This window comes from Stegodyphus dumicola, chromosome 6, assembly GCF_044657685.1.
Source record: "Stegodyphus dumicola isolate Sdum_Otavi_A_Nest chromosome 6, ASM4465768v1".
Taxonomy (NCBI): Eukaryota; Metazoa; Arthropoda; class Arachnida; order Araneae; family Eresidae; genus Stegodyphus; species Stegodyphus dumicola.
This window is the reverse complement of record NC_140773.1, coordinates 152,160,149-152,181,681: the sequence shown is the minus strand read 5'-3', so window position 1 is coordinate 152,181,681 and position 21,533 is coordinate 152,160,149. Positions and strand designations below refer to the sequence as shown.

At 34.7% G+C, this 21,533-nt stretch overlaps 1 protein-coding gene across 3 annotated transcripts in view; it reads left to right on the top strand.

The window, feature by feature from the left end:
- LOC118201766 (SHC-transforming protein 1-like) overlaps positions 1-21,533 on the top strand; it is a 141,256-nt gene that overhangs the window by 71,112 nt on the left and 48,611 nt on the right. For all 3 annotated transcript variants that reach the window (XM_085819043.1, XM_085819042.1, XM_085819044.1), the window contains 2 exons: positions 1,826-1,910; positions 2,049-2,111. In XM_085819043.1, the coding sequence (XP_085675169.1) occupies positions 1,826-1,910; positions 2,049-2,111 (148 nt within the window). The remainder of the gene's footprint in view (positions 1-1,825; positions 1,911-2,048; positions 2,112-21,533) is intronic.

Here is a 21,533-nt window from a genome sequence, read left to right as displayed (position 1 = left end):
AAAATTAAACAGATGAAACATAAAATATATATCAAGCACATTTATTAATTTCTAGAATATTCAAACATATGATAACTAGTAAAACTGATCAGTCCCCTACAAATTAACCTTAAGATGAAAATTAACATATATATCATTTTAAACATTACACTCATGTTAAGAGTAGATGTACAATTTTTTTTAAAACAAATTCATAACTCACAATTTAGGTGGTTGTACCAATTTTCTAATCATTTGTTTACGGGTATATTTAAATAACTTGTCATTACTTAAATTTTTAAATCATTTCATTTACAAGTACGTTGATATAACTACTCATTATTTAATTCATCAATTCACTTCGTTTACACGTATATTAATATGACTATCATTACTCGGTTACAGTTTAAATAGAAAAGACAGAAAAAAAAATCACTCACAGAGTGAATTTCATACATTTAAACTCCTATTTTCTCGCATGTGCCATCATCGACAGATAAATACGGAGTTTTAATATTTCAACAGATCGTCCAGCTCATTTTGTTGACCCTTCGAAGAAAGGGAATGCCATCATCGACTGATTAATACAGAGTTTTAGATAGTTCAACAGATAGTTGAGCTGTCTTTTAAATCAGGAACGCTAATGCTTCAACAAAATCAAGACCCAAGAAAAACACAGGTATCAGGATGCTTCTTTTAAATCAAGAAAAAACACCTTGAAAGGACCCAAACTGGAAAGGCACTAGGCAAGATAAACAAGAAACCTACTGGTATCTGCATCACCTTGAGAATACGTATTTACAATTCTTGGAAAATTATAATGGAGAAACGACAATGCTATAAGTTTTTGTGATGAGCTCTAGCACCTTTTTTTTCAATGTAATTTCTCATCTGCTCAATGCTGGGAATCCATAGCCGCAGCCCGCTTGTACATGCCTCTCGCAAGAGCAAGACCTGCAAGGAGCTCAAGCCCCCACTTTTTTTCTTTTTCCTTCTTCTTCAAAAATCAGAATCCAAAAGCCATTTATCAAGGTGCAAACCTGCCATGAAATCTCGATTTCTTCACCTCTGTAAGTTCATAGGCCTACAAAAAATCATCAAATTAAATCTTACCAATCCCAGAATTTTACTTTATCTTTAACTGAGAAATTCCACACCTACGACGAATCAAAAACCAGAAAATTTGACAATGAAGCCAAACATCTGTACTCAGAACATGGGAAAGTAAGGTGGACCCCCCCCAACTAACAAGCGGAAACTAACAATAAGAAAGTCCAATTATCTAAGCTTACTGAAGGAAACATTGCAAATACAACAAAATGAAAGGAAGGCAATTTTCGTTACGACACCATTAGTAAAAAGACCACCAGCGAAGAAAGCGACTACACAACTGGTAGTAAAAAGCCATAAACTACCTGGTTACCTGGCCATAAACTATCTTGTAACCATTTCTTGTCTTTGTTTACACTACAGTCTCAAGAATAACGAGCCAGATAAAGCCCTAACAATTCAAGAAAACTCTTCCCCTCAGATTAAAAATATACATGAGCTCAAACAAAAATACTAGAACAATGACAACTTAAAACACACATTAATAATTAAAACCCGTGACATAAGATAGATCAATATCTACAAAATACAATATTTCTACATCTATGCTGCTATCAACCTTCTTATATTATTACTCATATATTTCATAAATCATGTGTGTTTCATGAATCTAAGGCTTTTATATATATATTTCATTTAAAGTTCTTATATTTGGTATTTCTCAACAGTATTTTGATAGTTGTAAAACTTCAATGTGTTTGATTTTATGTATTTTTTCCCCTATATATATATACAGTATTCTGTTGTTGATTCTTCAGCTAATGTTGTAGAAACTCATCTTCCTATAGCAAAAAATCAAAAGGGATCTTCTATAGAACCAGGTAAGACCCCTTCCCCAAACCCCTTTTATTGATATACTGCTATTCTAAATCAATTATAATACATATAGGTGTTATTTTTAAATAAATAATTAAAATACATCGATATTCTATTAATATTTTAAAACTATTATTGTATAGAATATGTGAACAGTATCATAGCTGCTGGTGAACAGAGTTGTAATGCTGATTCCTTTGACATGCGTAAGTAATTGCTTCACACTTTCATCTAAATTTTTATTTGTGTGTTGTATATGTCTATCCTCATGCATATATATGCACACAGATCTGTATATAAATGCACGCAGAAAATTAAAGGTCTTGAAAACAAAGGTCAATAGAGGAATACAAAAGCAGTACGTTTATTGTGAAAGCTGTAAAATAATTATACCTAAGTTTCAAAACATAGTTACAAAACCTGCTAATAGATAACTCTGTATGCTGTACAGCTTGTATTGTCATGTATACTTGTCCTCTGTAAGGAATCATTACAGTACATTACAATCTTTTCAAAATGTCCACCACTTTCGGTACAGAGGTGTTGCAAACAAAGAATGAAATTTTCTGTCACATCTTTCAGTGTCTCAATGGAAATAGATTCAGATACCAGACAGATTGATGATTCAAGCTCATCCAGCATGGTGGGATGGTTTCGGTAAACAGTCTTTCATTTCCCTCCCCCCTCCCAAATAGTCACAATGAGTCAGATTGGGCGAATATGGAGGTCAGTCCATGCCTGCTCCAATAAATGTATAATAATTCAGCTTAGTGACACTGTTCTTAAAGTATTGACAAATTATTCCAAAACTTCAATATAACATTCACCAGTGATTGATTTATGCATGAAAAGGGGAAGATAATTCTTCTGCTGCTTACTATATCCCAAACAATAACTTTGAGAGAATGGTGTGGTTTGTTTTGCTCAAATGGGGATTTTCAGAACCCCAAAATCATCTGTTTTGTTTATTTCTGAATCAATTCAGGTGGAAGTGTGCTTCATCAGTGAACCAGATGTAGCCAATAGCAAATTCTTCATTATCACTCATTGTGAGAATCTGGTTCGCAAAGTCAGCCTTTTGTCTCACAGCTTGTATGGACATGGTCTGGTGATTTTGGATTTTGAATGGAAACATATGTAGGCTCAGTATTTTCTGCAGGCTGGAATGCGTCAAACCAGTTTCTGTTGCAGTTCTTTGGGTGGATTTCCGTGGATTTTACTGAGTAATTCTAGAAAGTCTGGTGACATTTTCAGGGGTAACTACAGTTTTGCCTGGCCCAACATTTTCTATCAGATCTTCAGCCATGCTGTCTGTCTGTTGAATTTGGAAAAGAGCTTGTGAACGTTTTTGACTTGGAGACATTAAATCATGTTGTCATAGGAGTGTGTTTTAACTTTTGGTATTCCACTATCAGAAACACGCGTTGTTCAATGGAATACATGATTTCAACTTCTCCCTTTGGTAAGCGAACCTCCTTTCATATTTCAACACTGAAACTGATCACACTTATGTCTTTTGTAGAGCTAATTATATACACTCCATATTGACTCATCTGCTGGCAGCTTTTGTACTTATTATTTTGAAATTTCTGTGTAACATTTTTACAGCTTTAACAATAAATATATTACTTGTTCTCTTCGTGTATCGATCTTTCTTTTCAAGATTTTTAATTTTGAAATTAAGGGCTCCTTTGTTGGACACCCTGTATATGATATACATGTATCATACTTTTATGATTTTAGTATCTGTGTGATATTAAAATCAGTACAGTACAAAGTCTGTAATCCAGATGTCCATTATCCAGAATGATCTATAATCCGGACCTCAAAGCCACAAACTTTTTTTTGTATGCTTTTGCGCATGTGTGTTTAATGCTATGCATGCACGCTTAATGTTTACGCATGCGCATTCAGTAGGAAAAATGAAGCAACTTAGACAGCTTACATTAAAAGAAATGTTTAATAAAGTAAACAAATAAATATTCAGTTTTTTTTTTGTAAATTTTGATACCCTTTAGATCATAACTGCTCTTTATTTCACAAATTACGGTTTCGTATTTTTAATTGTTTAATTTCTGCATGCCATCTTACCAGATTTAAATTGATGATCTATAATCTGGAAAAGTAAAAATATGGAAAATACTTAGATTTATGAAAATTATGCAATGTTTAGAACACTAACTTATACATCAAATGTTCATATGAACTTGGGTTCTTTCAACCTATAACTATTACATAAAGCAGTAAATTATGCTTCTTATATATGTATATATATAATAAATAATATATATATATATAATATGATGGCTAAACATCCAAATAATTGGGCAACTTCAAAATTGACTATTCTAAATTTGGTGTTCTCACCCCTAAGTTCATCTGTTCTCCCAAATTCGAAATCTTTCCATGTTACATATCTTTCCACGTTAAATAACAATCTAAAATTAACCATTCACACCTTAACTATACTTATGTGCCTACTTGGTATAAATACTACTCGCAAGCAACTACGTCAATCCTCTTCTTAACTTCTACCCTGCCAACATCTCCATGCTGCTATGCTTACTTGCCTGAAATGATGTCGTATCTTTTATTCTGCATATATAAAAAATTATTGTAATTTCTTATGATCAAAAGCTATATTTGTCTATAAAGAAATGATTTTTATGTGCCTAAAAATAAAGATGGTGATTCACCGAATTTAGTTTTATTAACATCTTATTCCTGCCTTTTCCACTCAGCCATCATGACTATGCAATAGAATATAACATATATATATAAGTACTTACATAAACATAATAAGAGGCTAAAAATTAAAAACAAAATTTTTATACCCGTCCTGCGCAGGATATAAATAAAATAAACTTAAAGCATCTAAAGTTAAAAGTAAATTAGGGGCAAAGCAAGGCAATTCCTCAATATTAATAATTGCAGCCGTGTGTAAGATGTTTAACGCAATATCTGAAACAAATCAAAATTAAAATAAGAATTCATAGCAGTACAAACTCAAAAATAAAAATGCAAAAGGGGAAAAATATACAAGATAAAAATATAAAAATTAATCTCCTTTCACTGAAACTCCAATTCAGAACTCATCAGAGGAAAATGAATTAAAGCTTCATAAAAGTTGATTAATATATTTCCAAACCGTGTTTCATTCTCCTGGTTCATTTGAGATCAAAAAACCAAAAAAGAATCTGTTAAATTTTCATGTAAGACATTCAAATTCAAATAAAACCGAAAAATCTCAAATCTACTAGAATTTTCCCTACATAGTTATTGCATAGTTACAATTTTTCCTATGTAGTTACTTTTACACGCGTTTGAAACACTTAAAAAAAATGATAAAACGTAGCATTGTGCCAAATTAATTACTAAAAAAAAAAAAAAAAAAAGAAAAAGAAAAAAGAAAAAAGGAAAAAAAGAGACAAAAAGACAAAACTTTTGATTATGTAAAATGACCATTCAAGCAAACTAAATTGGTCTAAAGCCATTATATGCAAATCCAAAATTAAGAAGCAGATACAAATAAAGAGCTAAACAAGTATACTTTAAACTAAATTGTCATTTAAACAATACACCCACCAGCGGCCGAGCAGTAAAGTCGCTGAACACTGGTAGTTCGCTCCGAGGTTCAAATAATCCCGCGAACGGGCTGGCTGCATGGGCGTTTTCGTGGTTTTCCCCATGTGTGACGTGTATATGAGCCAGTTTCCCTTAGAAGGTCCTCCACGAAGGCATCCCTCCCCTTAGGCAGATAGCCCTAGTGTGCTTTGCCATAATTAAATATGCCAATACCAACATTTAAACAATACTAAAAAACTGGATGGTCCTCGATAATGCTAAACTAAACTTTTAAAACCAATAAAATGAAAAACTTTTTATAAAGATTTCTTTAAATAATAAAATCAAATCTAATCCTTGATCAGCTAAAAACTGAAAACCAATTAGAAACAAAAACTGAAGAAAATGCAAACTTACTGAAATCTTAGGACAACCTTTTAAATGAAAATTTATTGAATATAGATGACCAAACTGTGTTCCTTGTAGAACTCAAAGCTGCTCTGGAGAAGGAAAAAAAAAAATATATATATATATATAGTTCTTGGGAGGTTCAAAGTGTCTAGTTGCTGAACTATGTATTTAAACATGTGTTCAAAATGTCCTATCCTGTTAAACTTTGTCTGGGGGGAAGGTGCCAAATATTGGGTGCAGTCTGTAAAAACGATTACCTGTGAGTAGGGTGATCATTGACTCCAAAATTGCAGCGTAAGATATCAGGTTCAATGTTCCGTCTTACTTTCTTCGGGAACATGCAAGGACCTGACTTGGAACAGAGAGCTTACTAAAGCTATGTTCAATAATTGTGGGAAGTAGACAAGATACACAAGAAGGGTATACAAAACCCTTTATTTTTCTCTATTTACAATAATTTCCGTACTTCGGAATACAATGATCCACTACTTGTGGTCTAAACGTAAGAATATAAAAAATATAACTAAACTCTAATTTAACTTTAAAATAATAAACGTGGAAGATTGGCCTTATATTAACAGGAAGCCGTATGTAGTACAGAGAACTGCTAACACTACAATACGTTTAAAGTTATCAAGAGGATTAAACCTCTGGCCTGGAAGGCAACCAACAACTGAGTAAAACTTCTAAGGTAAGCGGCCTGCTTCGACTAACTGCTTCCTCTCTCTCGCTTGGCAAAAAGCCACAACTTAAATACTTGGCGTTCGCCAGACAAACTTTGCATAAATACTTTAACGCTTATAATTCTGGCCGGAAGTAGAAAATAAGAAGTGATAGTAAAGATTTAAAATAAAATAAACGTTAGTAAAACTTAAGATCCTTACATACTTCCCGCCAGAGTTAATTAGTTTGAAACTGAGGTCTAAAACGACCTTGTTGAAAACTTTTAGCTCTAGAATCTAACGCGAGGCCAATCTTTTACAAACATTTTTCGCTAGAAACTAGAAATTTAAAAGAAAGAAATTTGTTTTTACGATACCAGCTCCCAGGACACGCAATTTTTTCATCTGTACTGCATCTAAACAGGAGCTTTTATTCAAATCTGGTTCCTTCCAGAGATCTGGAAGGAAAACTAGTTTAATGAAATGTTACACAATGAAATGGCAAGTAACATGTATAATTATATTTCTCTTAACATTCTTATTTCATTCATGACTATTTTAATTATCTCTCCCCGTGCTCTCTGACATGTGTTGTAAAAGAACACCAAACACGAATGTGTTTATGTCTATGTGTTCAACACTTCCTCCTACAATCAAAGCATTAACGTGTTAAAATTCAACATACCAAGACCTCGTAACACACCCTAACTTCAACTCTAAACCCTGAGGTACTATTCTGAAAGTGGCTAACTCTGAAGTGTAGCGTCAGAGAGCCTAACTACATTCATTCAACCTTTAACACATATTCACCATGATTTAGTCTTTTTACAGTCACACGAATAAAAAAAAAAATGTTAACATTACTTTCACTTTTACCATATCACAGTATTTGTTAACATTTGAAATAACAGTTCACATTGTATATAAGAACATATTAACATGCTGTTAATTTTACGCATTTGACAACATACATTAGTAGTACATTGTTAACTTCTATTCTATTCAAAGCAAGTGCCAATTCTTTCTACATTGAAATACTACATTTCAAAAAGTCTTTCAGACTAAAACTTCTTTCATGCCAGAAAGTTTTAAATAAAATTTATACAATAACTTTTACCATATTTAAGTCTTTACACATCGCTATTATACATCAACTTTAGTTTTACACGTGAGTAATTGAAAAACATAATACCAAAATCGGTAACAACTCATTTCTCGCCCTTTTGGCGATAAAGGTAGACCTCGCATGAGGTAAAACTTCTTGAAATCTGCCACTTGCAGTAAGAATGAAAGATTAACTTAAGTTTGCAAAGTAACATAAAATTTTACTTATCTTTGTGATATTCGGACATTCTTTTCTGAGCCCAGTCCTGGAAAGTAGCGTAGATTGTTGTTTGATTTATCCTCCTTCGTGTGCGGGCTCGCCCTTCAGTGCCTTCCTCTAGAAGCTTTCTTTTTTTTCCAGTTCGGTCACCCTTGAATACCTTCTTTTTCGCCTCTGCCTGTGGTCTTGGCCGTTTGATGGCAGCTGGTCTTGGCAGAACCGGGAAACTTCTTTCGTGTTCCTGCTTGGACCTCGTTGCTGGCCGTTCAAATTTTCCTTGTAACTTTTCCTCCGCCGCAGGTGGCCCTTCCGCAGTTCGGCGACATTTGCTGCGGAGAGTCCTGTCGGATGAGTAGATCTTCCGTTTTAGAGCCGGGTTATAGTTGCCGTCATTTCTCCTGGCTCTCTTTGCATTCGTCGTCCTTCTCCCTTCTTCATTCTGGGGGTGTTCGTGAGCTCTATTTTCTGGACGGTGGAACAGCTTTTTTATCTTGTTACCTTCACTTTTCCCGCAGGGAAACTTTCTTTTCACTTGCTCCTGCCTCTTAATGGCTTGCCCTTGTACTTGTCGTTGTCCCACCTCTGGAGCTTGTGCCTGCGGTGTCTGCCGTGCCGGATCCTGCAAAAGATCTTTGAAAATTTGCATTTTATTACGATCATAGTAGGGTTTGATTTGATCAATGTTTGCGGAGCAGGTTTTACCATTTCTAGCTTTTAACACTACTACAGCGTGAGTTATTTTTTCTATGACATATGGTCCTTCAAATCGGGGAAAAAATTTGGCAGTTTTATCTTCTGGTGCTGAAGAAAGTGAATGCTTAATTTTTAATACTTCATTCCCTACTTTATGAGTTACTCCCTGTCGTTTCAAGTCGTAATACAGTTTTTGTTTTCTCTGTGCTACTTCCGTATTCTTTTTTGCTTCTTTAATTAGTTTTTCTATATCACCCATTTTAAATTCTGGGGCTCTTTGTTGCACATAAAATAATATATCTAACGGCGTTATAATCTTTCTGTCTAAAAATAACCCAGCAGGAGTTTTGCCCGTTGTATCATGTTTTGCGGTCCTAAGGGCGAAAGCAAATTCATTGACATAGTTATCCCAGCTTTTATGAAAATTTTTAACATAACTACGGATAATTTTCACTATATTTCTATTGACCCGTTCCGCTATATTTGATTGCGGCCGATACGGGACCATTTTTAAATGACGTATGCCCAGTTTTTGGCACATGTCTACAAATACATTACTTACAAATTGAGGACCATTATCCGATATAACTTTTAGGGGCGCCCCATATTTTAAAATATATTTATTTAAAATAGAATCAGTAACTAATTTCGCGGAGGCTCGTTTTAAGGGAACAATTTCGGTCCACTTACTAAAATGATCAACCATAACAAGGAAATAGCGACTTTTATTTAACTGACTTTTTGGGAAAGGGCCCAATAAATCGATGCCAATTATTTCATTTGGAAATTCGGATTTAATACTATTTAGAAACCCGGCCGGGTGGAAATTAATATAATTAACTGCTTGACATGTTGGGCAGGACTGGACATACGCCCTTGTTAACTTTTGCAGTTCAGGAAAATAGACTGCCTCGCGTACGCGTTGGATAGTTTTTCAAATACCAGCATGAGAAGCTAAAGGGCTGTCATGGAGCTCCTGCAGGATATTTAATCTAAGACTAGCTGGGATAACAGGTCGAAATTCGTTGTTGGAATTCGTAGTTTTTGTATAAAATAATAGACCATCTATTAGTTCGTAATGGGCCACCCTATTTCTTATCGCCACAATATCTTGGTGGCTAAAATTTTCAGGATCCTTTAAATACTCATAAATGCTTCCAAACTCAGGATCCTTACCCAGTTCGGTTATTACAGTTTCTCGGGAATTTATTGTACATGCTGTGAGCATTGCCATCTTTACGGTATTACCTTCTTCATCTATTTTAATTCTGGATAGGGCATCTGCTACGATATTTTCCTTTCCGGGGGTATGCTTGATTACCAGATTATATTCTTGCAGCTTGAGTGCCCATCTTATTAACCTTGGGGATAAATTTTTCCCTGAGTACAATCTAGTTACCGCCGCATGATCAGAATATACTGTTATCGGCGCCTTTCCAAAATAGACTCGGAACTTTTGCACTGCTAACAGAACTGCAAGTGCCTCTCTCTCGGTCGCGGAATAGTTTCTTTGTGTTTGATTTAAAGTTCGGCTAAAAAATGCCACGGGCTGCTGATTTTGCGAAAGTACCGCTCCCACCGCATAATCCGAAGCATCCGCTGAAATTTCTAAATTCTCATCCTTTTCAGGAAATTTCAACACAGGGGCTTGCGTTAATGCTTGTTTTAATTTTTCGAAAGCACTATTGGCTTCGGCCGTCCACGAGAATCTTGCCTTTTTCCTTTTTAATTTTAACAATGGCTCAGCGATAGCCGCAAAATCTTTTATAAAGGACCTATAATATGAACAAAGTCCTAGAAAAGAAGAGAGCTTCTTTGCCGTGTTTGGAGTCGGATACTTTTGTACAGCGATTATTTTTGATTCGTCTGTCTCGATTTCCTTCTGAGATATTTTGTAACCTAAATATTTTAATTCAGGGGCTGCAAATTTGCACTTTTCGACATTAACTTTTAGACCGGCCTCATTTAATAAAGAAAACACCTGTCTTAAATCCTGTACATGTTGGTCGAGATTATCACTAGTAATAATGATATCGTCTAAATAGATAAAAGTGGACTTTCCAAGAACAGGTCTTAACACAATGTCCATACATCTCTGAAATGTTGCCGGCGACCCTGAAAGGCCAAACGGCATACGCAAAAATGCATAAGTGCCAGACTTGGTTATAAAAGCAGTCTTAGGCACGTCCTCAGGCCTAATCCCTATTTGAAAATAACCAGTCGTTAAGTCTAAAGTCGTCATATATTTGGTGGATGTTAGGTTCCTTAGAATTTCTTCAATAATAGGTAACGGATATACCGGATATTTAGTTATGGAGTTTAATTTAAGGTAGTCAATTGCGAATCTCCACCTTTTTGGATGTGTCAAAGGATAGTCATTATTTTTCTTACATAAAACCACCGGGCTAGCATAACTACTTGAGATGGGCGTTATGATCTTTTTACGTAGCATATCGGTGATATGCCATTCTATAATTTTTTCCTTATTCTTATCATACCGGTATGCTTTGTGGCGAACTGGCATTGAATCTCCGGTGTCAATACTATGGTTAGTAACCTGAGTAAATCCTGGAATATCACTAAATAACGAAGCAAATTCACTTACCACTTGTTGGATTCTTCGCTGTTCTTCATTAGGCAGGTGGTCAAGATTTAACATCGGCGGTTCAGCCTTTTCTCCACGAACTGGTTTCATCTTTAGCTTAAGGGACGCTTCATTAAAATCCAGCGTTGCTTGTGCCTCTGAAAGAAAATCTATTCCTAAAATAATATGTGTTTGCAGATTCTTTACTATGAAAAACATCACCTTTACTTGTTCGTCCTTGATACGGACATACAGCGGTAATTTACCTATACACTTACATTTTTCTCCTTGCGCCGCTAACACTGTCGTATTATCCGAATTATATATACAGTATTTCCGAAAATACTTCCTAAAAAAATCTTCTGCCACACAGGAACACTGCGCGCCTGTATCCAGGAGTGCGGTGGCTGGGATATTATTCACCAACACTTCAATCTTCGGAAGAGTCAAATTTTTTTACCATTACTGTATTTAACTTGAAGGAAGAGGGGTTTTCGTGGCCTTCGGATTTCCGCACACTCCCGTCAGCAGAAATCCGTTTTAGTTTAAATTATTTTTCATTTCCGTGCTTTCCTTCTTTTTCCACTGGCCTTGAGACTTTTTTCCTGGATTGCTATTGAACTGTCGACGTTCGCCGGCTGTTTTTGAATGCTCAGGTTTCCTTGCCCACTGATTCGCTTTGCTTCCGTAGCCGTTTGCTTGAGTTTGCTGTAGTCTTGGCGCACCAAATTGGTTTCGCTGTTGATATTGGCGTCTTCTTTCAATGTCCGCCGTTCTTCTACTTTCAAACTGGATTGCTAGCTCAAATAACTTTTCCAGTGTAATCGGATTTCTTAATTCAATAAATTCTTGCACTTGGGGCAGTAACCTCGGCAAAATCACTTGAATTATCTCAGGATCCGGACGGTTTCCATACAAGAGTTTGAAGACGTGAATTTTTCTTAAAATAAAACTTGAGAGATTTTCGATTCTTTGCTGATATATACTAAAAAGTTCCGTCTCTAATTTCGCACGATCCCTTACCACAGGGAAGGCTTTTACTAGGGCAGTCTTGAAATTCTCGTAAGTATAGGTGGGACTTCCTTCTTGACCCAAGAGACTTCTTCCTATACATTTGAACCAGTTAAGCGCTTGGCCCCTCAAAGCGCTGGTAGCTAAGGTAACTTTTTGAAATTCGTGCACAGGGTAGAGCATGAAGTGGTCATCCAATTTTTCCAAAAAACTGGTTACTGGTGAGTTTCCATTAAATGTTGCTTCTGGTTTCATCGAAGCACGCATGGTCTGAACGATGTAACCAAATCCTTCCAGGGCGGCAGCTGGCATTTCTGAATTCTGAGCCTCTTCTGCAGGCAGCACAGGTTCTTCTTGAAACTCGGCCATGGTTATTCTTCTTCGTTGGGCACCACTATCAGGTTCCATGTTCCGTCTTACTTTCTTCGGGAACATGCAAGGACCTGACTCGGAACAGAGAGCTTACTAAAGCTATGTTCAATAATTGTGGGAAGTAGACAAGATACACAAGAAGGGTATACAAAACCCTTTATTTTTCTCTATTTACAATAATTTCCGTACTTCGGAATACAATGATCCACTACTTGTGGTCTAAACGTAAGAATATAAAAAATATAACTAAACTCTAATTTAACTTTAAAATAATAAACGTGGAAGATTGGCCTTATATTAACAGGAAGCCGTATGTAGTACAGAGAACTGCTAACACTACAATACGTTTAAAGTTATCAAGAGGATTAAACCTCTGGCCTGGAAGGCAACCAGCAACTGAGTAAAACTTCTAAGGTAAGCAGCCTGCTTCGACTAACTGCTTCCTCTCTCTCGCTTGGCAAAAAGCCACAACTTAAATACTTGGTGTTCATTGCATAAATACTTTAACGCTTATAATTCTGGCCGGAAGTAGAAAATAAGAAGTGATAGTAAAGATTTAAAATAAAATAAACGTTAGTAAAACTTAAGATCCTTACAAAGAAACTTCTAAAAGGTGTTTTGTCTGTAAAATGTTAAAACGCGAAAGTAGTACTGGCTCAAAGTTGAGGAAAATATTACTTCATTCAATTTATTTGTTTTTTAATACTGTGTTAAAATTTCCGAAAATATTTAGCATATAGCTTTTATTATTTGAACTTGTAAATATAAAAAAAATTTTTCGTTTTTCACACTATTCATAACTACTGAATATGCCTATGTTGGAGTTTTCTTGGAGCCACAGCTTTTGGTAACCTTTTGGCAAGCTTACTACGATTTATTTTCTCATTTCCTTAACTTTGCAGCACATTGCGCAAAAAAATTTTGACCAAAATTAGTCTTTTTTGTATTGTTCTCACAACTTTTCTTATAATATATATATATATGTAAAATGAATAATATGTAAAGCAAACTTCTGATTTTAATTAGTAATAGCCCCTTTATTTTTCATTTTAATTTGGGTATTTCCCCTTTCTATCCTGAAAGTGGTAACTATTTATAATATATCAATCTAAACTACATCATTTCAAAATTAATCCCTAATGTGATCTTTCATAATGCTGAAGTGCCTTTTAGCCAATCTTAGAATAACATTTCAATTGAAATCAAAATCATTTGTGACCTTCACATGCTTCTTCTAAATGTGTAAGCTCTTTCTTACTTGCAGCTAACATGTAGGGGCTTACTCCTTTCTTTCATCCTTTGTTACTAAGATGTATTAAACTTCCAAAAGTATTATAAAGATTGGATGCAGTTTGTGCCTATGGTGATTTGTGAATCAGAATTTGCATCTCAGTCCTAATTTTGCAATGACACAGTTTTATATTGGCGTATTGTAAATATAGTTACTGTTAACTGCGTTACTGGACAGAAAGGAGAAGTACTGAAATTAAAGTGAAGGGTTAAAGGGGCTATTGCTGATTAAAATCAATAATTTGCTTTACATATTTTTTATCTTTTATATATCTGATTTTAAATATAAAGGAAAATAAAAATCAGTACTTTCTGATTAGCCTCTCCCTTTCACGAGGCAAAGCACTATGTGTAGCGTAGTGGTATCTTAAATTTAGATTAATAAACATAAGAATACATCAATGCGAGTGGACTGTAGAATAACCTTTATTCGGCAGTTTGAACTTTCAAACACAGCACAAAGTAAAGCGACAGAGTTACAATTAGCATTTGCAAGAATGCAAGAACAAAATGCAAGCTGCGCATACAATCTGCGCATTGCGAAATAATATTTCCCAGACAGGCAGAGAGCTCTAGTGACCGAAACATTCCACCCGGCGTTGAAACATCGTTTCAAACTAAATAGCTTTTACAAAATGAAATTATTATAACAATAATAAATTATGCAAAAATGTATCATTAAAATATTCACAAGAAAACATAATATGAAATGAAACTAAATTATTCTCAAAACAGATGCACAGAAGTGTTGATACAATTCAGGAACTTAATTATAGTTAAAGCAAAGTACAACATTATAATGCTTTAGGGAAAAAAAAAACTTAATCATTGATATTCAAAACACTAAGTTTGTGAATTGGCCTTTTGAAAACTCCATTAGCAGTTTTGATCTTCACGATACGCACAATGTTATCTGAGCTAGGAAAAACTTCCATTGGTCTTCCTCTTCGAGATACAAAGTGCTTAAAATCGGCAATAAATGATTCTGATGTTAGATTGCCTACTAATTCAATATGTATAGCTCTTGTAGTAAAACACACGAATACACAAATGTAGCATTTCATTGGTTTTACTCCTTCACCTTGCCTGGGATTCACTTGAAATGGCCCAGCGTAGTCAATTCTAACTTTGGAGAAAACCTTTGATGGAATGACTCTACACAATGGTAAATCAGACATTATCTGGGTAGATGATTTAGCTCGTACACGATGACATTTCACACATTTCCAAATCTGTTGTCTTACAACTGACCTAGTGTGGATTATCCAATATTCTCTTCTAATTACTGATAGCAATAGCAGGGGGCCAGCATGAAGATGGGATTCATGAGAAAATGATTCACTATAATGTGTGTTATGTGATGTTTCTTGGGCAACAAAATAGGATATTTTCTGTCCTGCGCGATGTTGGATTGTCTTAATCTTCCTCCGACGTGTATAAGTCCATTCTTATCAATAAAGGGGTTCAAAGAAAGGATCTTACTATTTGAGTTTAACAGTTGATTCTTTTTCAGAAGATTATATTCATTAAAAAACTCATCCCTTTGAACTACTCTAACAATTGCATTTCTAGCATATTGCAATTCTTCGGTAAGGTAACCCTTAATCCTTGTTGCGGTAGATTTAGCTGAATTATTCGCAAACCGAAAACACCGTGCAATGATTCTTTTAAGTTTCAAGAATGATGAAACTTCATTAAGGACTGGAATTTGCGAAGCGAGTAATCCAATTGAACAAGAAATATTTTTCCGTTGTTCCTTTAAAGACTCTTCTGAAAATGGTAAGTTGATAGAGAACAGAATATTATTTGAATTAAGCCACTGAGGACCTGTCCACCACAAGTCATGAGTAGAAAGCTGTGAAGGCAAAAGACCTCTTGATGCGCAATCAGCTGGATTCTCCTTTCTTTTTTTATGTGATTCCAATGCGATGAAGGTAAGACTGATTGAATTTCTGAAACGCGGTTGGCTACGAAGATTTGCCAGCGTGTTGGTTCTGATTGTATCCAGGGCAAAACTATCATTGAATCACTCCATGCGTAAATATTGTCAACATAAATTTGCAATGAATTCAGCACAGCTTGAACCAAATGCACTAATAGAACTGCAGAGCAGAGTTCTAAACGAGGAATAGAGATTACTTTCAGGGGAGCTACACCAGTTTTTGATGTTAGTAGCTGCACCGAAACTGAAGAATTATTTGAAGACTTTAAATAAATCACTGCGGTGTAAGCTTTCTCTGATGCGTCACAGAAACAATGAAGTTCTACATTTGTAGATTTGGGCAATAATACTCTCCTAGGAATAGGAATGCATTCAAGATTTGCGATATCTTCACAATAGATTTTCCACTGTTGATTGATTTCGTCTGATAAGGGATCATCCCACAAGATTTGTAATTTCCATATATCTTGAACAAGATTTTTGCTGCAACTATAAAGGGTGCTAACCAACCAAGTGGATCAAAGATGTTCGAAATAGAAGATAAATATATTGTTTTAGTAGAACGCTCTCTGTTTTCGAGATTTCCTAAGTGACAAGTAAACTCATCTTGGGTTGGATACCACTCCAAACCCAATAATTTTATTGATTTAGTATCAACTACTGCACATGAAGAATTTGGGTTCCGAGCACCCAAAGCCTTTAATTAAAGAATTAGCACCCAAAGCAGTTTCCAAAATCGAGCGATTATTTGTACACCATTTATGCACTTTTTTGTAAAAGTTCACTCAGTTGTGAAATTAACACTACTGTGTCCTCTACTGTGTCTGAACTAAATAGGACATCATCAATATAACAATTGTGTAATATTATTTCAGCTGCCTTTGGGAATTTAGCTCCTTCGTCAATTGTTAGTTGTTTGAGTACGCGAGTAGCCAGGTATGAAACTGAAGTAGTGCCGTACGTAACTGTGCACAACCTGTAAGTTTTAATCGGCTTCGATGGATCATTTCTCCAATATATTTTTTTATAATTGCGATCTTCATCATGAATTTGAACTTGTCGATACATTTTCAATAACTCGCTAGTAATCGCTAGTAGCATCTAAACCGCAAAAGAATAGTAAATAAGTCGTCTTGCACCTTGGGACCATTCATTAGCGTATCATTAAGCGATATCCCTGATGTAGTTTTGGCACTAGCATTGAAAACGATGCGTAGTTTTGTGGTAAGACTCGATTCTTTTAGCACGTGATGATGAGGTATATAATAATGAAATTTTACTTTATCTAGATTATCATTGGATAATTCTTCCATGTGTCCAAGTGATAAATATTTGGACATGAAGTCTTTATACTGTTGATATACTTCAGGAATTTTTATTAGTTTTTGTTCTAGACTAAGAAAGTTGCGAAAGGCTGATGGTCTGGAATTACCTAACTCATTTCTTTTAGGCTTGAATGGCAGTTTTACTGAGTAACGACCATTTTCACTACGGACGTGATTTTACACGAAATGGTTTTCGCACAATCTTTCCTCTTAGTTAAAGGTTTCAATGTGGGAATTTGTTCCAAATCCCAAAATGATTTAACTAATTCCTCCGTGTTTATGTTTAGCGTATTGACTGAAACCTGCTTACGGTTTGGGAATTCAAAATGTGTAGTTCCAGCAATTACCCATCCTAACTTAGAACAACATTCAAATGGAAGATTTTTGCCCTTTTTAATTACCTCGCCATTGATTAAAGTAAGGAATACGTTAACTCCAACCAAAATATCAATTTCTCCCAATTCATGAAATGTAGGATCTGCTAAAGTTAAATCTTGGAAACTTTCATATAAATTCAAAGGTAATGTTACACTTGGAATGTTTCCTGTAATTTTGTCTATTATGTAAGCGGATGTTGAAATTCTGTAATTCGTATTAAAATAAGGTTTAAGCAACAACTCAACTTCTCCAGTAGTACTTGTATTGAAAGTACCTAAGCATGACACTAATATCTTCGAATCCTTTATGCTCAATCCTAAATTGATAGCTGTTTTCCGACGAATGAATGATTTTTCACTACCTGAATCTAGTAAACATCTACAATTTATGAATTCATTTTTTGTGTTTTGAACCTTAATTAAAGCAGTACACAAAAGTACATGACTACGTTTACCATTAGCATGAGCTCCAAAATGTTGATTTTCATATTTTTTTGCACAAACAGTTGGAGAAACCTCACTCAAGCTGTTTCCTGGTTTAATTTGTGATTTCGGAACAAACACTTGTGCTTCCGGTGAAGGGAATCTAGAGCCAATTTTTGGTTTGAAATTATTTTCTAAATGCAAAATGCTATGATGATGCTTAAAATAATGCTTGCAGGTATTTGCACTCTTACACATTTTAACTTTATGGACAGTAGACAAGTTTATTAGTCTTAACAAACTCTATTTGTTTTTGCACTGCTAAATTTAAAAAATTAGAACACCTGTATAAAAAATGATCTTTACAAAATAAGCAAGTAGAATTAGTAATCGGAGAAGTAACCCTATTATACACTGGTTTATCTGATTTATGCGTTTTACTAATTAAAGGTTTACTGTTCTGTAATGTTCTAGCATAATTCTTCAAAAATTCTATCTAGTCATTCAATTTTGGTATTTCGTCTTTTTTTAATTGACGCTCCCACCACAACTTTGTCGAAAAATCAAGTTTTTTCAAAATAATATACATCAACAAAGTATCACTAAAATGATCTATTCTTTGATCTAATATTTCCAATGAGCGAGTTATTTCGTTTATGTTATCTACTAAATTTAATATCGAGGATGCAGATTCCGTTTGTATTTGTGAAACGTTAAGAATTCTTTTAATAAAAGCAAATATCTGTTCTCTTTTATTAGAAAATCTCTCTTCTAGTAAATTCAGAGCAATACTGAAATTTTGATCAGCTATGGGAATTGACTGAATAATGCGATAAGCATCATTTTTCAAAGAATTCTTTAAATATTGTAATTTTTGAGCTCCAGAAAGATTTGGATTGTTGCAAACGCTAGCGTTAAATAAATCTTTAAATGTTATCCATTCTGTTAAATTTCCGTTAAATGTGGGTAAAGATAATTTCGGTAACTTTAAACTTTCAGAGATTGATTCAGGTATGATAGGTTTATCGCCATTTGCATTTACGACCTTGTAAATCTTTAATTTACGAACAATTTTTAAGTGAACCTCCTCATTTTTCTCTAAAATCGACTGTTCTTCCACAACGAAAGTGTCTATTTTATCTTCATCACAATTTGTATAAATTTCTCTAGAGATTTAAAATCTTCCTTAAAGATTTTACATTTTTCTAAGATTAATTCAGCTTCAGCATTATCTAAGTTATCATAATCTATTCTTTTGATGAATTTCGTTTACTGTGTTTTCAAAAATTTCTTTTATTTTTTTTTTCTATATCTGACATTTTGAAAATATTCTAAATTCTCGATTTTACTAATACTTTAATCACAAAAATAGTAGCAATAACGAAATATCAAATGCAATTAAAATGCGTTAACTATTTCACTCACCTCGTACACTGTATCCATTGTGAAACTCTTGAGAATTCTAAACCGAAAGTGCATTATCAACACCATTACGAAGACATAGAATTCTTATTCACAAGCACGGTTTTTCTTCGAAGCTCTGGTGTAGGATGACCAGAATACTGTAGCGTAGCATGATCTTAAATTTAGATTAATAAACATAAGAATACATCAATGTGAGTGGACTGTAGATTAACCTTAGAAAAATGTAACAGGCAGAGAGCTCTGGTGTCCGAAACATTATGTCACCAATAAGTATTTATGTGACAACCCAAGTATGCTCATATCAGGTGTCTGTTTTGGTTGGTGTATAATGGTTAAGTTATATGATGCTAAGTTTGTACATTTTTCTGATGTGTTTTAAACAAAAACAGGTTGCTGTGTGCACAGGGAGAACAACAGTTAAACAAAGAAGGGGATTTTTCACAAAAGGTAATTGTTTTATTATCAGTGTACCATACTTTTGAAAATTTATTGATATATTTCTGTTATATTTTGAGTCTTTAACAAAGCAAAAAGCTTTAACAAGGAATTTGTAGTGTACTGTCATTTTGAAAACGGCTGTTGTCTTTAGTACGTGAACTTGGGGAAATTTAGTTTCTAGCAAGTTCATGTTCTATAAGGTTGTCAATGAGTTCATGACTTTTTGGCAAGGGTGTGGATAATCAGAAAATTCCAAATTTTCTTTGAAATAAATTTCAGAAAGTTATAAAATTATAAAAGATATACTATATCATAAGCCCCAATTATGTTTTTTCATTCAATATTAATATCATTCAGGTTATATAACATAATTTTAGATGGTAAAATTCCTGAAAAGCAAAAATTTTTAATATGCATTATATATTTTGATAAATTAGAAGTAGTTCTAGAGCCACAGAATGCTAATTTATGCCACAGAATTACATCAGGGTTGCCACGCTACCTGGAAAACCGGGAAAAGTCAGGGAATTCGAAAATTGACCAAAAAATTCAGGGAAAAGTCAGGGAATTTAAGTATTTTTGTCAAAATCTGGAAAAGTCAGGGAAGTTCATACAATGATCCCGCCAAAAAAAGCGATTTTTGCGCTGACGTCGGAAGAGATAACTTTTTTGGCGAATTGCGTATCACGTGAGTGTCATTCGGGCAGCTGGCATAGAGCCAATTTTCGCAGCTCCAATTTGATTGTCTTTTAGAAAGGCAAAGCAAGTTTCCCGCAACTTTTGGTTTCCAGTATTCTCGAGAATAACATGTGCAGTGCATGAACTAAAGAAAGTACCTGTTCTCGTATAAAACAAAATTATACGAGAACAAAATGGGTTTAATCTTAGTATACGGTACCATGGAGGTTAGAATCAAAGAATATGTATTGTAAAGAAGGAAAACCTCTCTGCAACAGACGTGTCTCCGTTCCATCATAGAGGGAAACAGCTGTGGATGCGTGATATATCTGCTGCCAAAGCTCGAAACCCGTGTGGAAGTTCGAAGGTCACGTTATCAAGAGTTCATTAAATGAATATCCTTTAAAATTTCTTTAACCACTTGCGCTAAAAAGACGTGCCACGCACGTCGAGATGTTTTTGTCTCAAACTGCGAGCGACGTGAACACCACGTCGATAAGCATTTATCGCAAAAATTTAAATAACATGGTGCACACGTCGCCTAACAACGAGATTGTTTATTTTTCGAGTTACAGCTCTGGATTGCACTCGCAGATGCGGAGCGGCGTAAATGAGACACTTTACCGCTTGTTATATTGTAGCGCACGGCACCGCAACCAAAAAGTTTAGTCTTAGCGCAAGTGGTTAAACTCTAAAGGAAAAGAAAATATTTTTTGGTGCAAGTAAATTAATTCATGGATTAGTTATTTTCAGGAAAAAAAAAAACTACGAAAATCCGTTTTTAAAATTATTGCGAAAAATCCAAGAAGAAACGTCCTTTGATAAAACGTTTCTTCTTGGATTTTTCGCAATAATTTAAAAACGGATTTTCGTTTAGTTCGTTTAGTTTTCTTTTTGTCAAAAAGCGTTTCTTCTTAACACGTGTTTCTCAATTTCCTGTACACATCGCGGAGAGGGAAATTCTGGCCGCCAGGTTCCGTCGCCAAATCCCTTGGCAAATTTTCCCTCCGCATTCTAGCGGCGTAATAGCATTTTACTTGTATGGAACCTTTTCTTCTTTACATAGACCAAAGAATCAGAGATTCTTTGCATAGACGTTCTTTGGTTAG